The sequence below is a fragment of the Phacochoerus africanus genome, chromosome 12 (assembly GCF_016906955.1).
Source record: "Phacochoerus africanus isolate WHEZ1 chromosome 12, ROS_Pafr_v1, whole genome shotgun sequence".
NCBI classification, from domain to species: Eukaryota; Metazoa; Chordata; class Mammalia; order Artiodactyla; family Suidae; genus Phacochoerus; species Phacochoerus africanus.
Genome location: NC_062555.1, coordinates 21,040,710 through 21,060,026, shown reverse-complemented (window position 1 = coordinate 21,060,026; position 19,317 = coordinate 21,040,710). Strand labels below are relative to the sequence as shown.

At 44.4% G+C, this 19,317-nt stretch overlaps 1 protein-coding gene across 2 annotated transcripts in view; it reads left to right on the top strand.

Moving 5' to 3' along the window:
* PLD5 (phospholipase D family member 5) overlaps positions 1 to 19,317 on the top strand; it is a 237,294-nt gene that overhangs the window by 155,138 nt on the left and 62,839 nt on the right. For both annotated transcript variants that reach the window (XM_047755409.1, XM_047755410.1), the window contains one exon: positions 7,272 to 7,399. In XM_047755409.1, the coding sequence (XP_047611365.1) occupies positions 7,272 to 7,399 (128 nt within the window). The remainder of the gene's footprint in view (positions 1 to 7,271; positions 7,400 to 19,317) is intronic.

Here is a 19,317-nt window from a genome sequence, read left to right as displayed (position 1 = left end):
CTATTCATCTGTTGATGTACATTTAGTTGCCTCCACATCTTGTCTATTGTACATAATACTGCTGTGAATATCAGGGTGGAAGCATCTTTTCAAATTAGAGTTTTATTCAGATATATGCCCAGGAGTAGAATTGCAGGATCATAATTTTTAGTACTTTAAGGAATCTCTGTACTGTTCTCCATAGTGGCTGCACCAATTTACATTCCACCAACAGTGTAGATGGGTTCCCTTTACTCTACGCCCTCTCCGGCATTTATTATGGGCACATTTTATTTTTAAATATAATTTTTGTTTTTAAGCCTAATGGTTCCTTAAATCAACATGCCTATAGATAACTGTTGAACTACGAGGCAATAGTCAAAGCATGGCATTTCCCTAGATGCAAAATATTCTAATTGTAATAAAAAAAAAAGTGTGAGAGACAAGACAAGTCCTAGAAACTACCCTGTGAGACCAAATTTGTAGACTAAAAGCAAAGTATTCAAGACAACCAGTGACAAGTTCCACACCATCGTTTTGTCAATATTTGAATAGATGTTAAAACTAAAATTGAAATGCACCTTTAAGAGTCACGTTTTCCACAACTGGAACATGTAATCGATTGTCTAAAAATTTTTCCGAATATCACTCAGTGCATGATATGAAAACAGAGATGTATCATGACTGGGGATTTTCACCCTTCGATGTTCCCTTTAACCTTCAGGCCAGTGGATTCCAGACCGTCGCTAATTAAGTGGAATAAACTGTACCGGTTTTATCAAAGCTACCGAGAACAGGTTATGACCTTTTTCATTGTTCACACACATTAATATATTCAGAAAAAGAAGTGCTTGATTGATAAAATAGATTCCTGCTGCAGACTTTGCGGTCAGGGAACATTTATAAGCCTTTCCAGGAATCTCTAATCACTGATACTATTGCATTTGTGTTCGATATACCTTTAAGCCTCATTAATTATCTGTATTCAAAAGATGGTGATAGGCTCATTTTTATAATGCTCTTGGGGATACATTAACAGTGATAAAATATTTAAAAATAAGACAAGGGCCAACACTAAATTCTGGATTATGGCTGTATCAGAGCAAAGGGTGAGGATATAGGATCAAGCATGTAAAGCCACAGACAACCTTAATGCGGGACATCTCCCCTTCGGAACAGTCTTTGTTGTAGGAGACTGACGGATGTATTGCAGGATGTTTAGCCACATCCCTGAAGTCTACCCGCCGGATTCTGATGGCATTCCTCCCACCAATTGTGACAACCAAAAGTGTCTCGTTATTACTGCATGTCCCATAAGGCAAGGGGGACGGATTCGTTGCTGACTGCTTTAGCCAGATTGGTGAGGTTTTCGTTTTTATTTTTATTTTTAAAAGAGGAGAGTCGTTGGCAGCTCTTCTCCTCAGACCAAGTCCACTTCTGCCCTTGAGTTCCTCTGCATCTTTAGAATATATTATTATTTAAGCTCGGTTCGGAGGGAGTATGCTTCTTTACTAACTTAATCTTACAATATAAATCTGAGAAGGTTTTACTTTCTTTTGTGCACATATAGGTCCCGCAACCTTTATGTGTATATTTTATATTTATCACCTAAAAGGGCCGAACCCGTGGCACCCGGAGGTTCCCGAGCTAGGGGTCAAATCAGAGCTGTAGCTACCAGCCACAGCCACAGCAACATGCGATCCAAGCCTCATCAGCAACCTACACCACAGCTCAGGCAACACCGGATTCTTAACCCACCGAGTGAGGCCATAGATGGAACCCACATCCTCATGGATACTAGTCAGGTTCGTTAACCACTCAGCCATGATGGAAACTCCTATATGTATATTTTAAAAATTTGACTAAAAATATTTGGTTCTGGGCTCAAGAGTCATGCAATTTTTAGCAAAGAGCCAGTTGCACAAATTGCATGATCAAATGTTTTAAATTTTGAAGATTTAAAATAAACATCCTGTCAAAATGCTCATCCAAATGACACAAAAGGAAACATGTTAGCACATTGTGGTTAAAAGTGAAAAATAAAGTTCCATAGTCCCCTTATGATCATGAGAAGAAAAACAAACAACTCTACCTCCGAGTTTATTTCCAGAAAGTCACCTGTTAAAAGTATATTACTAAAGCTTTAGTAAATGTTGTGATATGTCATTTATACATTCAAAAGAATATACGTAACTTCTAAGTAAATTATGAAGCGTGATATGCAGATGCATTGCAGGCGAGTGAGAGAGACTCTGAGGTCCACTCTGCACTGTCATCCCCAGTGAGGTGCTCTGAAATCTGACTAAGGCAAACCTCGGGGTCCCCAAAAAGGAATCATGCCATTTATAGGTAAGGTTATTATTAATTCCACTAAACAGGAGATGGGACAGATCAATAATATGAAGTTCAATGCTGGGAAGTATTTCTTCAGGAGGGCTCACATTTTTAAATATCTGTATATACAGTTCAACTGGATTCTCCAAGTTAGCGACATTAAGTCCCAATTCATGTGGCATGATGCTTTTTCTTTAAATACTTCTTTGAGTAACAAAAACTTTCTAGTTAATATTTTCATTATCTCTATTGAATTTCAATGAAGTATTTTCTCTCTTTCTTTCTTTTTTTTTTTTTGTCTTTTCTAGTGCCGTTCCCACAGCATATGGAGGTTCCCATGCTAGGGGTCTAATTGGAGCTGTAGCCGCCCGTCTACGCCAGAACCACAGCAATGTGGGATCCAAGCTGTGTCTGCGACCTACCCCACAGCTCACAGCAATGCCAGATCCTTAACCCACTGAGCAAGGCCAGGGATCAAACCCGCAACCTCATGGTTCCTAGTCGGATTCATTAACCACTGAGTCACGACGGGAACTCCATCAATGAAGTATTTTCTTCATTGAAATGATGCATGCACAGGAGTTCCCGTCGTGGCTCAGTGGCTAACGAACCAAACTAGGAGCCATGAGGATCCTGGTTCAATCCCTGGCATTGCTCAGTGGGTTATGCACAAAGTAAAGTACAGTATTATCTGGTTAATGCCATAAGAATAACTTAGTAAAGAAATAGAACCTCTCTCAGGAGTTCCCATCGTGGCTCAGTGGTTAACGAATCTGACTAGGAACCATGAGGTTTCAGGTTCAATCCCTGGCCTTGCTCAGTGGGTTAAGGATCCGGCATTGCCGTGAGTTGTGGTGTAGGTTGCAGATGAGGCTCAGATCTGGTGTTGCTGTGGCTCTGACGTAGGCCGGTGGCTATAGCTCTGATTGGACCCCTAACCTGGGAACCTCTATATGCTGCAGGAGTGGCCCAAGAAATGGAAAAAATACCAAAAAAAAAGGAGTTCCCGTTGTGGCACAGTGGTTAACGAATCCGACTAGGAACCATGAGGTTGCGGGTTCCGTCCCTGCCCTTGCTCAGTGGGTTAACGATCCGGCGTTGCCGTGAGCTGTGGTGTAGGTTGCAGACGCGGCTCGGATCCCGCGTTGCTGTGGCTCTGGCGTAGGCCGGTGGCTACAGCTCCAATTCGACCCCTAGCCTGGGAACCTCCATATGCCGAGGGAGCGGCCCAAGAAATAGCAACAACAACAATAACAAACAAAAAAAAGACAAAAAAAAGAAAGAAATAGAACCTCTCTGAAACCACATATGTTCTCTATTAAATTCCAGTGGTGCATCTCTTTTAAAGCTCAAAGATGTTGTAATGAGTAGTTTGGGATTTCCTCAAAAAGGGAGTAAAACCTGGGGATTATCCCCATTTTGTCTTTAATTAGTGCAACCATTTAGGAATTCACCACCACCACCACCAGATCAGCACATCTGTAGCTTTTTTAAAGATGTAATCAAACTTCTTAGATATTTTGAAAGTCATTTATAAAGCAATTATGGAAAACAAGTACTTCCTCAACTTATCCTGTTTGCATGTAAAAACGTTCTTCATTACTAATAACTTCCCTTAATTGTCAGCTGAATGAGATCAGGCTGCGAACGGGAGAATCTTTAGAGATTCAGGTCTACCTTCAACTTTGCACAGCCACTGGCCAGTGGTCCTCGTGTGTCACTGTCGCTGTGATGTGCATCTCTTACTTGGCAACCTGGGGCCTCCGCACAGGGGATCACTGGCTGCAGAAAGACTAACAATATTTTCCTCCATTACGGTACCATATATAGGAATTCCTGTTGTGGCTTAGCAGAAATGAACCCAACTACTATCCATGACGTTTCGGGTTCGATCCCTGGCCTCATTCGGTGGGTTAAGGATCCAGCATTGCCATGAGCTGTGATGTAGGTTGCAGACGTGGCTCAGATCTGGCATTGCTGTGGCTGTGGTGTAGGCTGACAGCTACAGCTCCAATTCAGCCCGTAGCCTGGGAACCTCTCTATATGTCACAGGTGCAGCCGTCAAAAGCCAAAAAAAGAAAAAGTAACAGTAGACACTCTGGCTGCAGGGTTACACAAGGTTTATAGTCCCTGAAATCACAGTCTTTAGGCTAAACTGCCAAGTAAATTAACATCGTACTCTTAAATGTCCCCAGTGGGACCTTCAGATAGGCTCAGTGTCCTCTCAGGTGGGTCAGTAGGTTGTGACTCAGGACCTAAGCAAGAATAGATGGGGAAGCTGAGAGCTGATAAATAGTCCAGTACAAAGCCATGGGTTAGGTTTCACGCACAATGTCTCAGTGCAGGGAACGGGAGCCAGACAGTGTTACTGAAGGCTAGAGTTGTTTCCAGGCAGAATGAAAAGGCAAAGGAAGGCCTGGCAGAGGCACATGTGGAAAGTGGAATCTGAAACAAATCCAAGGTCACGTTCATTCTCTTCCTCCAGAGATGAGAATATGCTTCCTTTAGTACAGGTCAGTCTAGTGCTAATGAAGGGCATAGCCGGTTAAAGTGGCCAGGATCTCTGTTATGGATGGAGTCGTGTCCACTGCAGAAGACCCCCCCCCCCCGCCCCCACCAGTGTCTCAGAATATGACCTCGTTCAGAGATAGGACTGTTGCAGATATAATTAGGGAAGATGAAGCCATACTGCAGTGGGGTGGGCCCTTAATCCAGCATAGTTAGTGTCCTTGTTAGAAGAGGAGAAACCAGAGACACTCAGGGAGAAGATGCCATGTGACGACAGAGGTGAGGAGTTTGGAGTGGTCTGTAAGCCAAGGAATGTGGAGGATTGCTGACCTCGACCAGAAGCTAGGAAGAAGCAAGAAAGGTTTCAGAGGGGGCACAGCCCTGCTGACACCTTAATTTTGGACTTCTAATGCCCAGAACTAAGAGAGACTGAGTTTCTGTTGTTCTATGCCACTCAACACATGGTACTTTTCTGTACGGCAGCCCTCAGGATCTAATGCATGCTCTAAAGAGAAGCACTACTCTTCATCCACTTAGGAGCGCTGGCAGCTGTCTCTGGGGGTGCCACACCCTCCATGCAGATTTGGGTCTCTCCATGATTGCCATGGGAACTGCCCCCCTTGGACGTTCAGATTCTGCCGTGCCCAGCTGTTCCTCCTCTGGATGTTACTATTCCAGGATGACTGGAGGCTGCGGAACATGTGCCCTCGCTTTTGAGGGTCATGAACTTGCTGCACCCACAGAGGAAGTCTCCCTGGATGCTTTCCTCCTCACACATCCTCTCCCGGTCCCCTGGCCCCTCTTTTCACCCTCCTGCCACAGGAGCCCAGATGCATCCTTCACATTTTCCCAGGAATTACAAGTAAAGCTGATAGTGTAAATCACTCTTCCTTTCTGTATCCTGGGGTGTAGGCTTCAGCATAGGATATCGTGTTTTTCTCTCGTAATGAAGATTCTGACAATGAAACGGGCCACCGAAGGACATTTTCTTTATTAATATTGAATATCTGAAAACGTTTAGTTCATTAAAGATATGCATCTAGGTCTGTTCTTGTAAAGAAATGGACCTTTAGAAGTTCCCATTGTGGCACAGGGGAAACTAGGAACCATGAGGTTGCAGGTTCGATCCCTGCCCTCGTTCAGTGGGTTAAGGATCTGGCATTTCCGTGAGCTGTGGTGTGGGTTGCAGACGCAGCTCAGATCCCGAGTTGCTGTGGCTGTGGTGTAGGCTGACGGCTACAGTTCTGATTCGACCCCTAGCCTGGGAACCTCCATATGCCGCAGGTGCAGCCCTAAAAAAAAAAAAAGAAAGAAAGAAAGAAATAGACCTTTACAGAAAATTCATTTAAGTGGTTTTAGAATCAGTGTTCTTTTTACGAAGCACAGTCCTGAGGCAGCAATACCTCTAACAGCTTGACGACGTATTATGACACATTCTGCAAAGGATGATTGGTTAAATTCAGATCTTAAAATGCCTTTTTTTAGGTCTTAACAAAAGTCGGAGTGACATAGTGAGCCTTCATTTGTGTAAGGCTTGAACAACCCCATTGCTTAAATTAAGAGCTATCAGAGGGGAAGTTCCCTGGAGGCTCAGTGGGTGAAGGATCCAGCATTGTCACTGCAGTGGCTCGGGCTGCTGCTATGGTGCAGTTTCAGTCCTTGGCCCAAGAACTTCCACATGCCATGGGCATAGCCAAAAAATTAATGCATTTTTAAAAAATAGAAAGAACTCTCAGATCGAGAAAGGCTAGGAAGAGACTGCATCCAAATTAAATAGTGCAATGGGAAAACAAAAAAGTTAAGGCAAGTGAAAGGGTAAAAGGTGAAACTAACACGGAGAAGATCTAAGAATGCCAGTTCTTATAAAGGACAAGAATTTACTGTGTAGCGTAGGAAACTATATTCCCTATCTTGCAATAACCTAGAATGGAAAAGAATCTGATATATATATATATATCTGAATCATGTTGCTGTACACCAGAAACTAACACAATATTGTCAGTCAGCTATACTTCAATTTAAAAAAACAGTCAGTTCCTTGTTTTAAGGAGCATCATATTACTAAGCAAGACTGATCTTTTTATTGATTGCAAATATGTATGAAAATTATTTGAAATGTGAAAAAAGCACGAGAGCACGGCGCACCTGTCTCACCATCTGGCTGATGATAAACCAAGGAGGGGGGATTTGCCTCACCTCTGACTTGAGCAGCCATGGTCTTGTCACCACGTGGAGCTATAGCTAGGGAAAAGCATACTCTTCTTTTCCCTTTGTGTTCTTCATTCGGGGGACAAAGTAACAACCTATTTACTAAACCGATGTAAATACTTGGCCTCCCCAAGTGCCACCAGTGATTGATGCAAACCACGGTGTCGCTGTGGGTCGGTGACTGATTGCACGTTGGGCTGACCTTGACGCAGAGGCTGACCGGGGTTTCCTTGAACTCCTAGGAGCCGAGGTGACCTACATGAACATGACCGCCTACAACAAGGGCCGGCTGCAGTCCTCCTTCTGGATCGTGGACAAACAGCACGTTTACATCGGCAGTGCTGGTTTGGACTGGCAATCCCTGGGACAGGTAATCTTCCCGGTACATAAACTCCGAGTTCCGTCTGCATCATAACTACCGCCTCCACACAGCCCTCCGTCCCCTCTGCTGTGGTGAAGGGACGTCACACCTTCAGCATTTATTATGTGTAACCGACGAGTTTTAGGAGGTTCACCTTTTAAAGTGAAATGATACACCTTTCCTTATGAGCAGAAGCATCTTCCCCAAAAGACTGCCGTGGCTTCGGTGCTTTTGTAATTCAGATGCTACTCCCGATTCTTTAGAGCATCCTGATGCGTGATTTATATGACATAAAGCTACATTTTCAGGATGAGATCACGTAACCCCGTGGGGTACAGGAAAACATAGAAATTCAGTCTAGGATCGTTTATCATAGAATAAGAATTCGTGTTAATAAACCTTAAGATGAAAGGGTTATCATCTTTCTCTTTGCAAATAGTTAACTTCAAATATCTTGAAAATATGGTTGAACAGTCTTGTCATGTTCATGTATTTATTTGTGCCGGAGGTGGTCCATAGAGGATTACAAATCGTCTTCGTCCTATTGGCCTAACAGTGGCAGGAAGTTCTCCATCATTGGATGTGTGAGAACACGGACCCGTCAACACAGGGCCCGTACACACTACGTTTTAGCGGAACTCTTTTAATACTGAAATCACTGAAATAACAGTGAATTATACTGCGCTTCTTTTTTATTCCTATGGGGGGAAAAAAAAACCATTGATGTGCAAACAGAGACCCAAGGGCCATTGCTTGAAAGACAGCGTCACATGGGCTGGTAACATTGTGTTTGTACTTTTAGCTTCGGGCATGTGACTATCCGCCTCCCAATTCCCACTTTTCCTTCTTAAACAGCCACCTTTCTCGCACACACACATCTGAGTTTCCTCTTTTAATGAGATGAAAGTGCTTGGTTCTAAAAGAAATGGGCAAAGGAGGTAGTAAAAATGCAGTTATGTCCCTCTGCATGGAGTAGTGAGGAGCCAAACAGCAGCTTGTCTAAGGCGGTCTCCTAGTTTTGTGTGTAAAGGGGAGTCGGAGTAGCCTGGTCTTGAAGGTCAAGTACTTGGTGTCTCTGACAAGACAGCACAAGAGGGGACACAGAAAGAAATCCCAGGATTCATTTTGGGAGGAAGACACTACAAGATTGTGACCAAACATTGTTTATTTCATATTTGCTCAGGAAATTAAGTGCTACCTACTGATACAGAACTAATTCTGAACAGGAGTTCCTGTCGTAACTCAGCCGTTAACCAACTGGACTAGCATCCAAGAGGATGCGGATTTGATCCTTGGCCTTGCTCAGTGGGTTAAGGATCCGGTGTTGCCGTGAGCAGTGGTGTAGGTGGCAGAGCAGGGTATAAGTATTAAAGGGTAAATTAAAAAGAATTTCTCAGAGTTCCCGTCGTGGCGCAGGGGAAACGAATTCGACTAGGAACCATGAGGTTGTGGGTTCGATCCCTGGCCTCGCTCAGTGGGTTAAGGATCCGATGTTGCCGTGAGCAGTGGTGTAGGTGGCAGATGTGGCTCAGATCCTGAGCTGCTCTGGCTGTGGTGTAGGCCAGCGGCTATAGCTCTGACAATGACCCCTAGCCTGGGAAGCTCCATATGCCACGGGTACAGTGCTAAAAAGACAACAAGACCAAAAAAAAATGATTCTGGGAGTTCCCGTCATGGCGCAGTGGTTAACGAATCTGACTAGGAACCATGAGGTTACAGGTTCAATCCCTGGCCTTTCTCTGGGTTAAGGATCCAGCACTGCTGTGGCTGTGGCATAGGCTGGCGGCTACAGCTCCGATTAGACCCCTAGCCTGGGAACCTCCGTATGCCATGGGAAGAGGCCCTAGAAAAGGCAAAAAGACCAAAAAAAAAAAAAAAAAATTCTGAACAAAATAATATTATCAACAATTATAGGGACAACAATAACTAGCTTATATCGAATGCCAGGTGCTTTTCTAAACCATGTAAACCTCAAAATGATCCTATGAGGTAAATACCATCATTGCATCCATTTTAAAGAAAAGCTGACTTGAACCCAGAATGGAATTTCAATATTGAACCTTTTAAGCCAGTTTCTTCTTTGTTTCTATATTTCATGGGATTATAGCAACATTGACTTAGCTCAGAAACAAGAAGTAAGGCAATCGTAGTATAAAGCCTCATTAATTAAGAGTATTTAAAGAAAAATAGTCTAATTTATGGAAAGCTCTGAGTTCACTTTTTTTTTCTTTTGTCTTTTGTTGTTGTTATTGTTGTTGTTGTTGCTATTTCTTGGGCCACTCCCGCGGCATGTGGAGGTTCCCAGGCCAGGGGCTGAATCGGAGCTGTAGCCACCGGCCTACGCCAGAGCCACAGCAACGCGGGATCCAAGCCGCGTCTGCAACCTACACCACAGCTCACGGCAACGCCGGATCGTTAACCCACTGAGCAAGGGCAGGGACCGAACCCGCAACCTCATGGTTCCTAGTCGGATTCGTTAACCCCTGCGCCACGACGGGAACTCCTGAGTTCACTTTTTTATTGTACTTAAAATTACTAACCAATAAACGTCTGGATCCCCTATGTTAAATAGATAAAATTGGTTCTTAATAATATGAATTATATGTAAATTTTGCTAAGTGGTTTTTAACATGAGCATCATTTGTTGTTTGGAGTTTTTTGTTTTTTGGTTTTTTTTTTGAGAAAATATGCTCCCCAAGCACCGAATTTTACTTCCTTTGATTTTAACTGATAGGATCTAAAGTTCTGTGAATTCCAGTTGAGGTGAGGTTTGAATAACTGAGGTTTAATGACATTTTTCTCCAAATTTGGGGGAAAGTTATCTTCCTTTTCTTTATCTCCTTCTACGCCTTCCCTTAGGCAGGCAGACCTACATACATTCAAGCATGGGTTGCTCTGCTTGAGGGTTCTTCCTTTGTCCTTGTGTTTCATTGTTGTTTGTTTTGTAGGAAAGTAGATTGATCTTTTCAATGATTGTTCTTAATCTTTGTCGCCAATGATTGTTCTTAATCTTTGTCGCCATTTGGATATTATCTCCTTTTGAAATGGATCTTCGCTGTAAAGTGTGAAAATTTCCGCTCTTTAAATGTGATAAATGCAGAGCAAAGATAAGGCGGAAGCTGTTTCCTATTATTCATATGGAGAATGATCTATCTTAGGATCTTTCCTTGTTTACACACTCCTAAGAGGTAGCTGGTTACCCTTCAGTGATAGACAAGACCAAGGAAGAAGTGAGCCAAGTTCCCAGGTCTGGTTCTCTGTTTCCTGACTAACCAAGGCTCCTTTTGTAAGGACCAGTCAGCTTCTCGAGCTCCATTTAATGTCATTCTCAGCAGGACCTAGAGAATCACATCCTCCCTGCTATGGCCATTGCAGGGCGCAGGGCCCTCCAGGTCTGTCTACAAGAGATGTCCCTGTGACTTTGTCCCGTGCTGGCTTGTTCTGGGCTCCTAAATCCAAGCAATCTGGTTCCAAACCCTTCACTCTTACTTCATGGCTAATAATTTTTTTTAATTAATTACATTTATGAAAAATCATTTTCTTTCATGATTTAGCTGTGATACTAAACTATAAATGTCCTCTCTCACTCTTTTTTTTCTTTAAGAAAAGCTAACTACACTGTTCATCTAGACACCTTTATTCATTCGCGGCTTTCTGATTGCAAACCCACGATGGCCACAGAATGACACCTACTGTGGCCCAGTACTTGAGTTTCGCAAACTCACTTTACCTCTGGGTTGAATTTCAAAGACTGGGAAGTCAGTGTGTGTGTGTTTGTATGTGTGTGTGTGTGTGTGTGTGTGCACTTCTGTTACGACACCTCCTGCAGTGGTTCAGGGTGTGTGTCTGTGTGTACGCATGCGCACGTGTGTGGGCTTCTATAACCACGTCTCTTGCATTGGTTCAGTGTGTGTGTGTGTGTGTGTGTGCACTTCTGTTACCACGTCTCCTGCAGTGGTTCCGGGTATGTGTGCACACACACACGTGTATGTGCCACACACGCTTCTATAACCATATCTCCTGCAGTGGTTCCAGCTGCTCCCCTAGAATTCAAGGCCAGGGGGAGTCCTGTGGGAGGGAAGAGAACGCCACCACAGGCTTTGCCACGTAAGGGGTCTTGATTTGCAAATCTTGGGAGCTTCTAAAAACACCGTGGAGGAAGCCAAATATACAGCATTCACAAAGCTGTGAACCAGTGTGTGAAGCAGAAAGAAGAGGGCACAGCAGTCCACGAACCACAGGGTTCCGGAGGCGCGATGCTGAAGTAGAAGCTGGAAAGGAGAACATGAACATCATGCTTTTAGAAAAAGTTACTTTTATAATTTTTCAAACATACCTCTTAAATGAACTACTGGCTTAGACCTGGGGGCAGGAGTCAATGATTCATTGAATGGTTCACAAGAATTTGGCATGTCTGGAGAGGGGAAATACTTAATTCATGTTTGTACTATAATTAGAACTAACAGGAATAGGCCTGTTTAAACTCTGGTAGTGTGTATATTCATCTTAGTCCACCTTGATTCTGAGAAGTCCTAAAAGGTATTAAAACAGGCCAGGGAGTTCCTGTTGTGGCTCAGCAGGTTAAGAACCCAGTGTTGTCTCCCTGAGGATGTGGGCTGGATCCCTGGCCTCACTCAGCGGCTTAAGGATCCAGCGTTGCCCCAAGCTGCAGTATAGGTCACAGATGTGGCTTGGATCTGGCATTGCTGTGGCTGTGATGTAGGTCAAAGCTGCAGCTCTCGATTCGACTCCTAGCCTGAGAAATTCCATATGCCCAAGGTGCAGCCATAAGGAAAACAAAATGAAAAATCAGGCCAGCTCTCAGGGCAGGGAGCACAGGAGCACTGAGGTGAGTGCTGGTGCTGGAAGGAGGCAGCAGCTTGGGGTGGAGGGCACAGCTTGGCTGCCCGGCATGCCTTCTGCTGCAGCCTGGCAGGGAGGGGGCGCTGACCAGCCCAGGATCTGCGTGGCGTCTAGAATCACCGAAGCTTTTCATCTGGAACTAGAAATTACCTCGAAGAATAATGTCTAGTGTTTTTTCCAAGGTGTGTTGTATGAAATGCCATTGTGGTGAGATAGGGAAAAGAACCTGAGAAAAGGACTCTACACTCCCTACAACTGAGCAACTATGGGTTTAATTTAAATACGTTTCTCTATGATGGGTCTCCTCAGAGCTAATAATAGGCTAACGTGCTTTCTGAATCTCTAAGAGGATGGAAAGTGCAGCATTTACTAAAACTGCTGGGGAGGTCTCATCGTGGCTCAGTGGTAATGAACCCAACTAGTATCCATGAGGATGCGGGTTCAATCCCTGGCCTCACTGAGTGGATTAAGGATCTGGCGTTGCCATGAGCTGTGGTGTAGGTTGCAGACACGGCTCAGATCCCGAATTGCTGTGGCTGTGGTGTAGGCCAGCAGCTGTAGCTCTGATTCGACCCCTAGCCTGGGAACCTCCATATGCCGCAGGTGTGGCCATAAAAAGACCAAACAAACCAACAAAAAAGCTATTTAGCTATGAACTACTTTCCAGTTAATTTTATGAATCAAATAGCTCTTGAATCTTACCTATTTCTACAAATGTGGGTCTAAACCAGAAATCCCCTTTCGCAGATGAGAACCCTGAGGCACAGAGGGTGGGAGGGTTGGGGCAGGTGTGTGCCAGTCACTTACTCATGACTCCCCATCCCTTTACATTAGGTCTTAGGACTCTCACACAAATACTCTTTTGACCACAATGTGCTACCTTAAAAATATGTTATTCTTTGAGTTTCTCTTGTGGCTCAGTGGGTTAAGAGCCCAACATAGTGTCTGTGCGGGTTCAATCCCTGGCCCCTCACTCGGTGGGTTAAGGATGCGGCGTTGCCATGAGCTGTGGTGTAGGTCGCACATGTGGCTCGGATCCCCCATTGCTGTGGCTGTGGTGTAGGCCGGCGGCTGCAGCTAATTCAACCCCTAGCCTGGCTTCCATATGCTGCAGATGCGGCCCTAAAAAGGTAAAAATACATATCATTCCAAAGCTGATGATTGTAAGGTCAGTCTCCTTAGCAAGAAAATAATTTGACAGTTGCCAAGCCAAGGCTTAGTTTCCTATGGTAGAGATAATCAACAGATAGTTATTTCACGTTTACTAGATTCAGAGAATTGGGCTAATCATGAAAAAGGGTTTGGAAAAAAAAAAGGTATTGACACAGAAATAGAAAGTTTACAGTCCAGTTTGAAAAAAGATTTAAGCGTTCTTTAAAATGAGTATTTGCTAGGTGGGACCAGCAACATAATTTGTGGGACCAAACAAGGCCTCTTGTTCAAGAATTTCAGGGAGTTCCCGTCGTGGAGCAGTGATTAACGAATCTGACTAGAAACCATGAGGTTGCGGGTTCGATCCCTGGCCTTGCTCAGTGGGTTAAGGATCTGGCATTGCCGTGAGCTGTGGGGTAGGTCGCAGACACAGCTTGGATCCCACATTGCTGTGGTTCTGGCGTAAACCGGCGGCTACAGCTCCGATTCGACCCCTAGCCTGGGAACCTCCATATGCCACAGGAGTGGCCCTAGAAAAGACAAAAAAAAAAAAAAGAATTTCAAGACGGTGACGGCAGAGCATTCAACCAAGTAAGAAGTTCTCCTAAGTCATGTCCTTCTGAATGTGGAGCTCTTTGCACCTCCACAGGTCAAATGCCACCAATCCTGGTGCTAACATGAGTCCATCAGCAGTAAGGTGCTAGGGGTCTTGGGAAGAGGACGGTCTCTGCAGACTAAACAGTGAGAAGGTGGAGCTTGAGCTAAGTCGTAAGTGATGTGAGTGAGCCAAGGAGAGAACTGCGTTCTAAGGGCCTGAGCAAGGACACCGAGTCGTGAAAGAGCTTAGTGTGTTAGAAGATTCCTGAGCGATCTTGCAGGACCAGAGTGTTTGATGGGAAAGTCTTGGAACGTAAGGCTGGAAAAGAGAAGGGTAAGCTTGGGAGGGACCGCAGGTGCCCGACATAGGATGCGGATTCGGTCCTGCAGGAGATGGGCGAAACACAGAGCGTCTGCAATGGAGCCAGGACCTAATGACACCGGAACAAATCTAGAGACAGTGCACAAGTGGAGGGATGAGAAAGCAGGGAGATGGAGAGCCTTATGGCCGAGATGAAAGAGGGAGGCGACAGCACTGAATTATGATGGTGCGAAGGTTAATACATGTCAATTTAGCGAGGCCGTGGTGCCCATTTGTTTAATCAACAGCCGTCCAGATGTGGCGTGAAGGTGTTTTTTAGATGCGATTAACATGTAAAGAAGTAGACTGAGTAAACAGATTATCCTTCCTTCTGTGGGAAAGCCTCCTGCAATCCTTTGACAGCCTTAAGAGCAAAGACTGGGGTTTTCAGAAGGAAGAATCTGGTCTCAAGACTGCTAGAGAGAAATCCTACCTGAGTTGCCAGCCTGCGCTACTGATTTCAGACTTGCCAGTCCCCACAATCATGGGAGCCAATTCGTTAAGATAAACGAAGCTCGCTCATGCTCTCTCTCCATATATGTAACATGTGGATATGTATGTACCTCCTATTGGTCCTGTTTCTTTGGAGAACTCTGATGAATACAGGTGATTGCTGCGAGAACTAGAAGGAATTGCAACAGAGAAGACTTGGTAAAGCTGTGTCACAGGGACTGATGGGTTATAAGGAATGAGCCAGAGGGAAGAGTGAATATTGTCCCAGTGGGACAGTGGGGAGAAGGACCATACTGTCCACAGAAATGGGCACTATCAGGAGGAAGAGGCCATTCCAATGTCCAGTGGGCAGGTGGAGAAACAGGAAAGAAAACGGCCAGTATTGATGCTTTTGATCTTATAGCTTGAGCACCTAATAGTGATGTTTCTTGACTGACCCTAAAGTTACTGATTTCATCATAACTTCTCTTTCTTTCTTTGTTTTGTTTTTGTTTTTGTGGTTTTTTTTTTTGTCTTTTTGTCTTTTCACGGCCGCACCTGCAGCATACGGAGGTTCCCAGGCTAAGGGTCGAATTGGAGCTGTAGCTGCTGGCCACAGCCACAGCCGTGTGGGATCCAAGCCACATCTGCGACCTACACCACAGCTCACAGCAACACCGGATCCATAACCCACTGAACAAGGCCAGGGATCCAACCCTCGTCCTCATGGATCCTAGTCAGGTTCATTAACCACTGAACCACGACGGGAACTCCCATCTCTTTCTGATAATAACCATCTGGTAGGGTGTTGACAAGCACTGCAGTCCTTCTGCTTTGCCAAGCCGGTCCCTTCTTTCAAGTCTCCCTGTGGTTTGATGTTAAACCACATCATTAAAGCCTGACATTAATGATGAGGAAGGTGCTAAGGGTTAAAGTGTCTCGATTCCCTCTTCTTGTCCTTTTGCCTTCAATGAAAAGAACAAAGCAGTGAGGTAGAAATTTGAAGACGGAGCGGGTGTGCCAGTGAGCAGGAGAAGGTCCCTGCATTATAGCACATTCTGTCACCCCCGCTCAGTGCTAGCGCTGAGGTGACATTGTTCAGACAGAATGTATGCGTTTCTAAAGACACATTCAGCTCCTAGGGAGGTGGGCGTTGGTAATGCAGGCACATGCATATCCAAACCAAAATGAAAACAAACTAAAGCAAAAAGCATCAGTAGCAAAAGCAATAGAGAAAAATTAGGGAGTTCCCGTCGTGGCGCAGTGGAAACGAATCTGACTGGGATCCATGAGGACGCAGGTTCGATCCCTGGCCTCCCTCAGTGGGTTAAGATCCGGCATTGTTGTGAGCTGTGGTGTAGGTCGCAGACGGGACTTGGATCCCATGTTGCTGTGGCTGTGGTGTAGGCCAGTGGCTACAGCTCCGATTCCACCCCTAGCCTGGGAACAACCTCCGTATGTGGGCACGGCCCTAAAAAGATGAAAAAAAAAATAGAGAAAAATTAATATTCCTTAGGCAACATGTAATAAAGGAAAACAAAAGATTCATTCCTACAGTATTGATTTAGAAGATTACCTGGGCTGCTCAGAAAGGTCATTTTTGTTTGCATATGAATTCTAAAGTAAATGACAGGCTAGAAGCCCACATTTCATCTAAAAGAAATGTATTAGCCGACTCATTTTCAATAACAAAGCCAGGCGTATTTTCTACAATTTTCAAAGTCACAATTTGGCAGAAATACTGTTCAAAAGAGCAAATCCTCTTTCCTGGTCTCCCCTGAGACACATTCTCACAAAGCCAGTTTATTGTCTATTATAAAATAGTCTCAATTTGTGCAATTAAGTGAAAAGGTAAGAACATCGTTTTTCCCTCTCCTGTTGACCATTCCCAAGATGAAATTTAGTCAGTAGGTCATTCTCAAATGAAGTTTATTTCCAAATTTCTCCCTCATATGTCCCTCCAATGCCTGCTTCCTCTGTCTGGCCTAAGTGACATGATAACCCCAGGTGTCCGTGATGGCTCCTTAGGTGACATCTCCAGAGCTCTATCCTGGGCTTTTTTTTTTTTTTCTAGATATAATCCATTTGGTTCATCTTCAAATACGATGCTCAGGTCTCTCTGTCTCTCTGTTGCCCCTCTCTTTTCATGTGAAGCCAAAATGAGAAGGCAGACATCTGCAAGCCAGGAATAGAGTCTCATCAGAACCCAAACATGCTGGCCCCCAGATCTCAATCTCCCAGCCCCAAGAACTGCAGCGAGCTTGGGAACTCTACAATGTATAGAATGTTGCCCTTTATCCCCAAGGATCTTGCAGTCTGTTCAGAAAGAAGGGGAGATAAGTCAATACCACCATTTACTTGTCTAAGACAAGAGGAGAGATGGATGAGCTGCCGTGTCTCCACCAAAGGATGCCAAAGAGATACAGGCATCCCTGATGTAGGTCTTGGCATTAGCTCCGGATTGGCTTCAGAGTTTCTTTAAATAACACTGATGGAGGTTGTACGGTCTGTGAAAATGCCCATCTCCGTTCTTGACTAGCTTTTGCAGAGGTTCTGGAGGCATTTTGAATTCAGTTTTGATCTGTAGGCTTGTTCAATTGCACACAAAAAAGCTGGGGGTGGAGGGGGGGGTTGTTCATTTTATTTTCGTCACACACATTCTGACTTTTTCCAAGTTACTGCCATCCTCAGACCTCAGGAGGTACAGTAAGATTGAGTGACAGTCAAATCCCTAAAACAGACCTCTTAAAAAAATGAAAATCCATTTTTAAAGTTAAAAAAAAAAGTAAAATACAATGCTCAAAATGCAATGATCTTTCAAAAATAGCCCTCTGTGCAGATTTTGGCTTGAAGTCATGTGGGCACTATACTTTTGAAAATAGAAGCTGACTTGGATTTCATATTTTGCCAGCCTCATTTTTTTGTCATTTGTTACTGAAAGCATTGCTTGGCAATATAGGGTAGTTGTTGGAGTCAGATCCAACTGATTAAGTAGAAATTTTTTTTTTTTAATTTTTTTATGGCTGCACCTGAGGCTTATGGAAGCTCCCAGGCTAGGGGTCAAATCGGAGCTGCAGGTGCCAGCCTACACCACAGCCACAGCAACACCAGATCCAAGCCACATCCTCAACCTACACTGCAGCTCGCAGCAATGCTGAATCCTTAACCCACTGAGTGAGGCCAGGGATCGAACCCACTTCCTCATGGATACTCGTTGGGTTCTTAATCTACTGAGCCATAACAGGAACTCCAGATAAAACTGAAATTGAACTTTTTTCTATCCTTTATAATTACATAACCGTTGCCAAGTTTTTTTCACTTTCCCGAGCTTCAATCTCTTTATCTCCACAACTGACTAATAATACCAACTGCACACAATTGTTAGGGATCAAATGGGATCACACACAGCCTCTCCCTGGACTTGCAGCTCTGTTTATTGCTCAGTACGTTGTAACCAGTAGAGCTGATGACAAGGAAACTTTTTTCCTTCTTTGATAAGTTATTTAGATCAGTAGATCAAGGGAATGGTACGTGTGCTAGCATTTATTTATTTATTTATTTGTATTTTTAGGGCTGCACCCTCGGCATATGGAGGTTCCCAGGCTAGGGGTCTAATCAGAGCTACAGCTGCCAGCCTACACCACCGTCAAAACAACACCAGATCCAAGCCACATCTTCGACCTACACCACAGCTCACGGCAACGCCAGATCCTTAACCCACTGAGCGAGGCCAGGGATTAAACCCAAAACCTTATGATTCCTAGTCAGATTCGTTTCTGCTGCACCACGACAGGAACTCCCATAGAAGTGCTAACATTTGTTTGTTGTCTTTGGCAGAGATTTTGTAAATCTCCCTAACATGTGGCCTGGTTAATAGTACAGCATCATGAGCCGTGGCCCTCAAGGGGTGTGGGCCAGGGGCTGAGTGCTTCTGTGGACAGGGCTCTAATGTCTTTGCCATCGAGCTTCATTCTACATCCTGTGCTGTTCAAGGGTATCATCCATATTCATACCCAGAAGACGGAGTTACACTCAAATTTATAAGTAGCACAAATCTGGGAGACAGAGCTAAAGTCTTAGCTTTCAGAAATGCGACTAAAAGAGATTTCAACGAGTTAATTAGAACGGTGCTAACAAGAGGACAGTGAGCAGGATGTGGAGAAAAAGGAAGACCACTCAAATGAGAATAAGCAAGCAAGGTTGCCAGCCACCACCATGTGCCTGCGACAGGCACTCAAAAATAGAGTGGGAAAGGTTTATAGTGGAAAAGGGGGAACAGGCTGACGGGAGGGTATTGGCATGAGGAAGTTGTAGGAAAGTTAACTAGAAATGGGGTATCCTATGTAATGGGTTAGGGGTACATATTCAGCTTTCTCTGCTTTGGTTCTAAATTGGAACTGGTAGGTAGTGCCCAGTAGAGGGCTGATTGCTGTAGGGGTTGCTCTTTGGCCTTCTGGGCTGCTTGCTGCAGGTTGTGGGTCAGAGTTGTATATTTTTTCTTTTGGCCGTGTTCATGGCATGT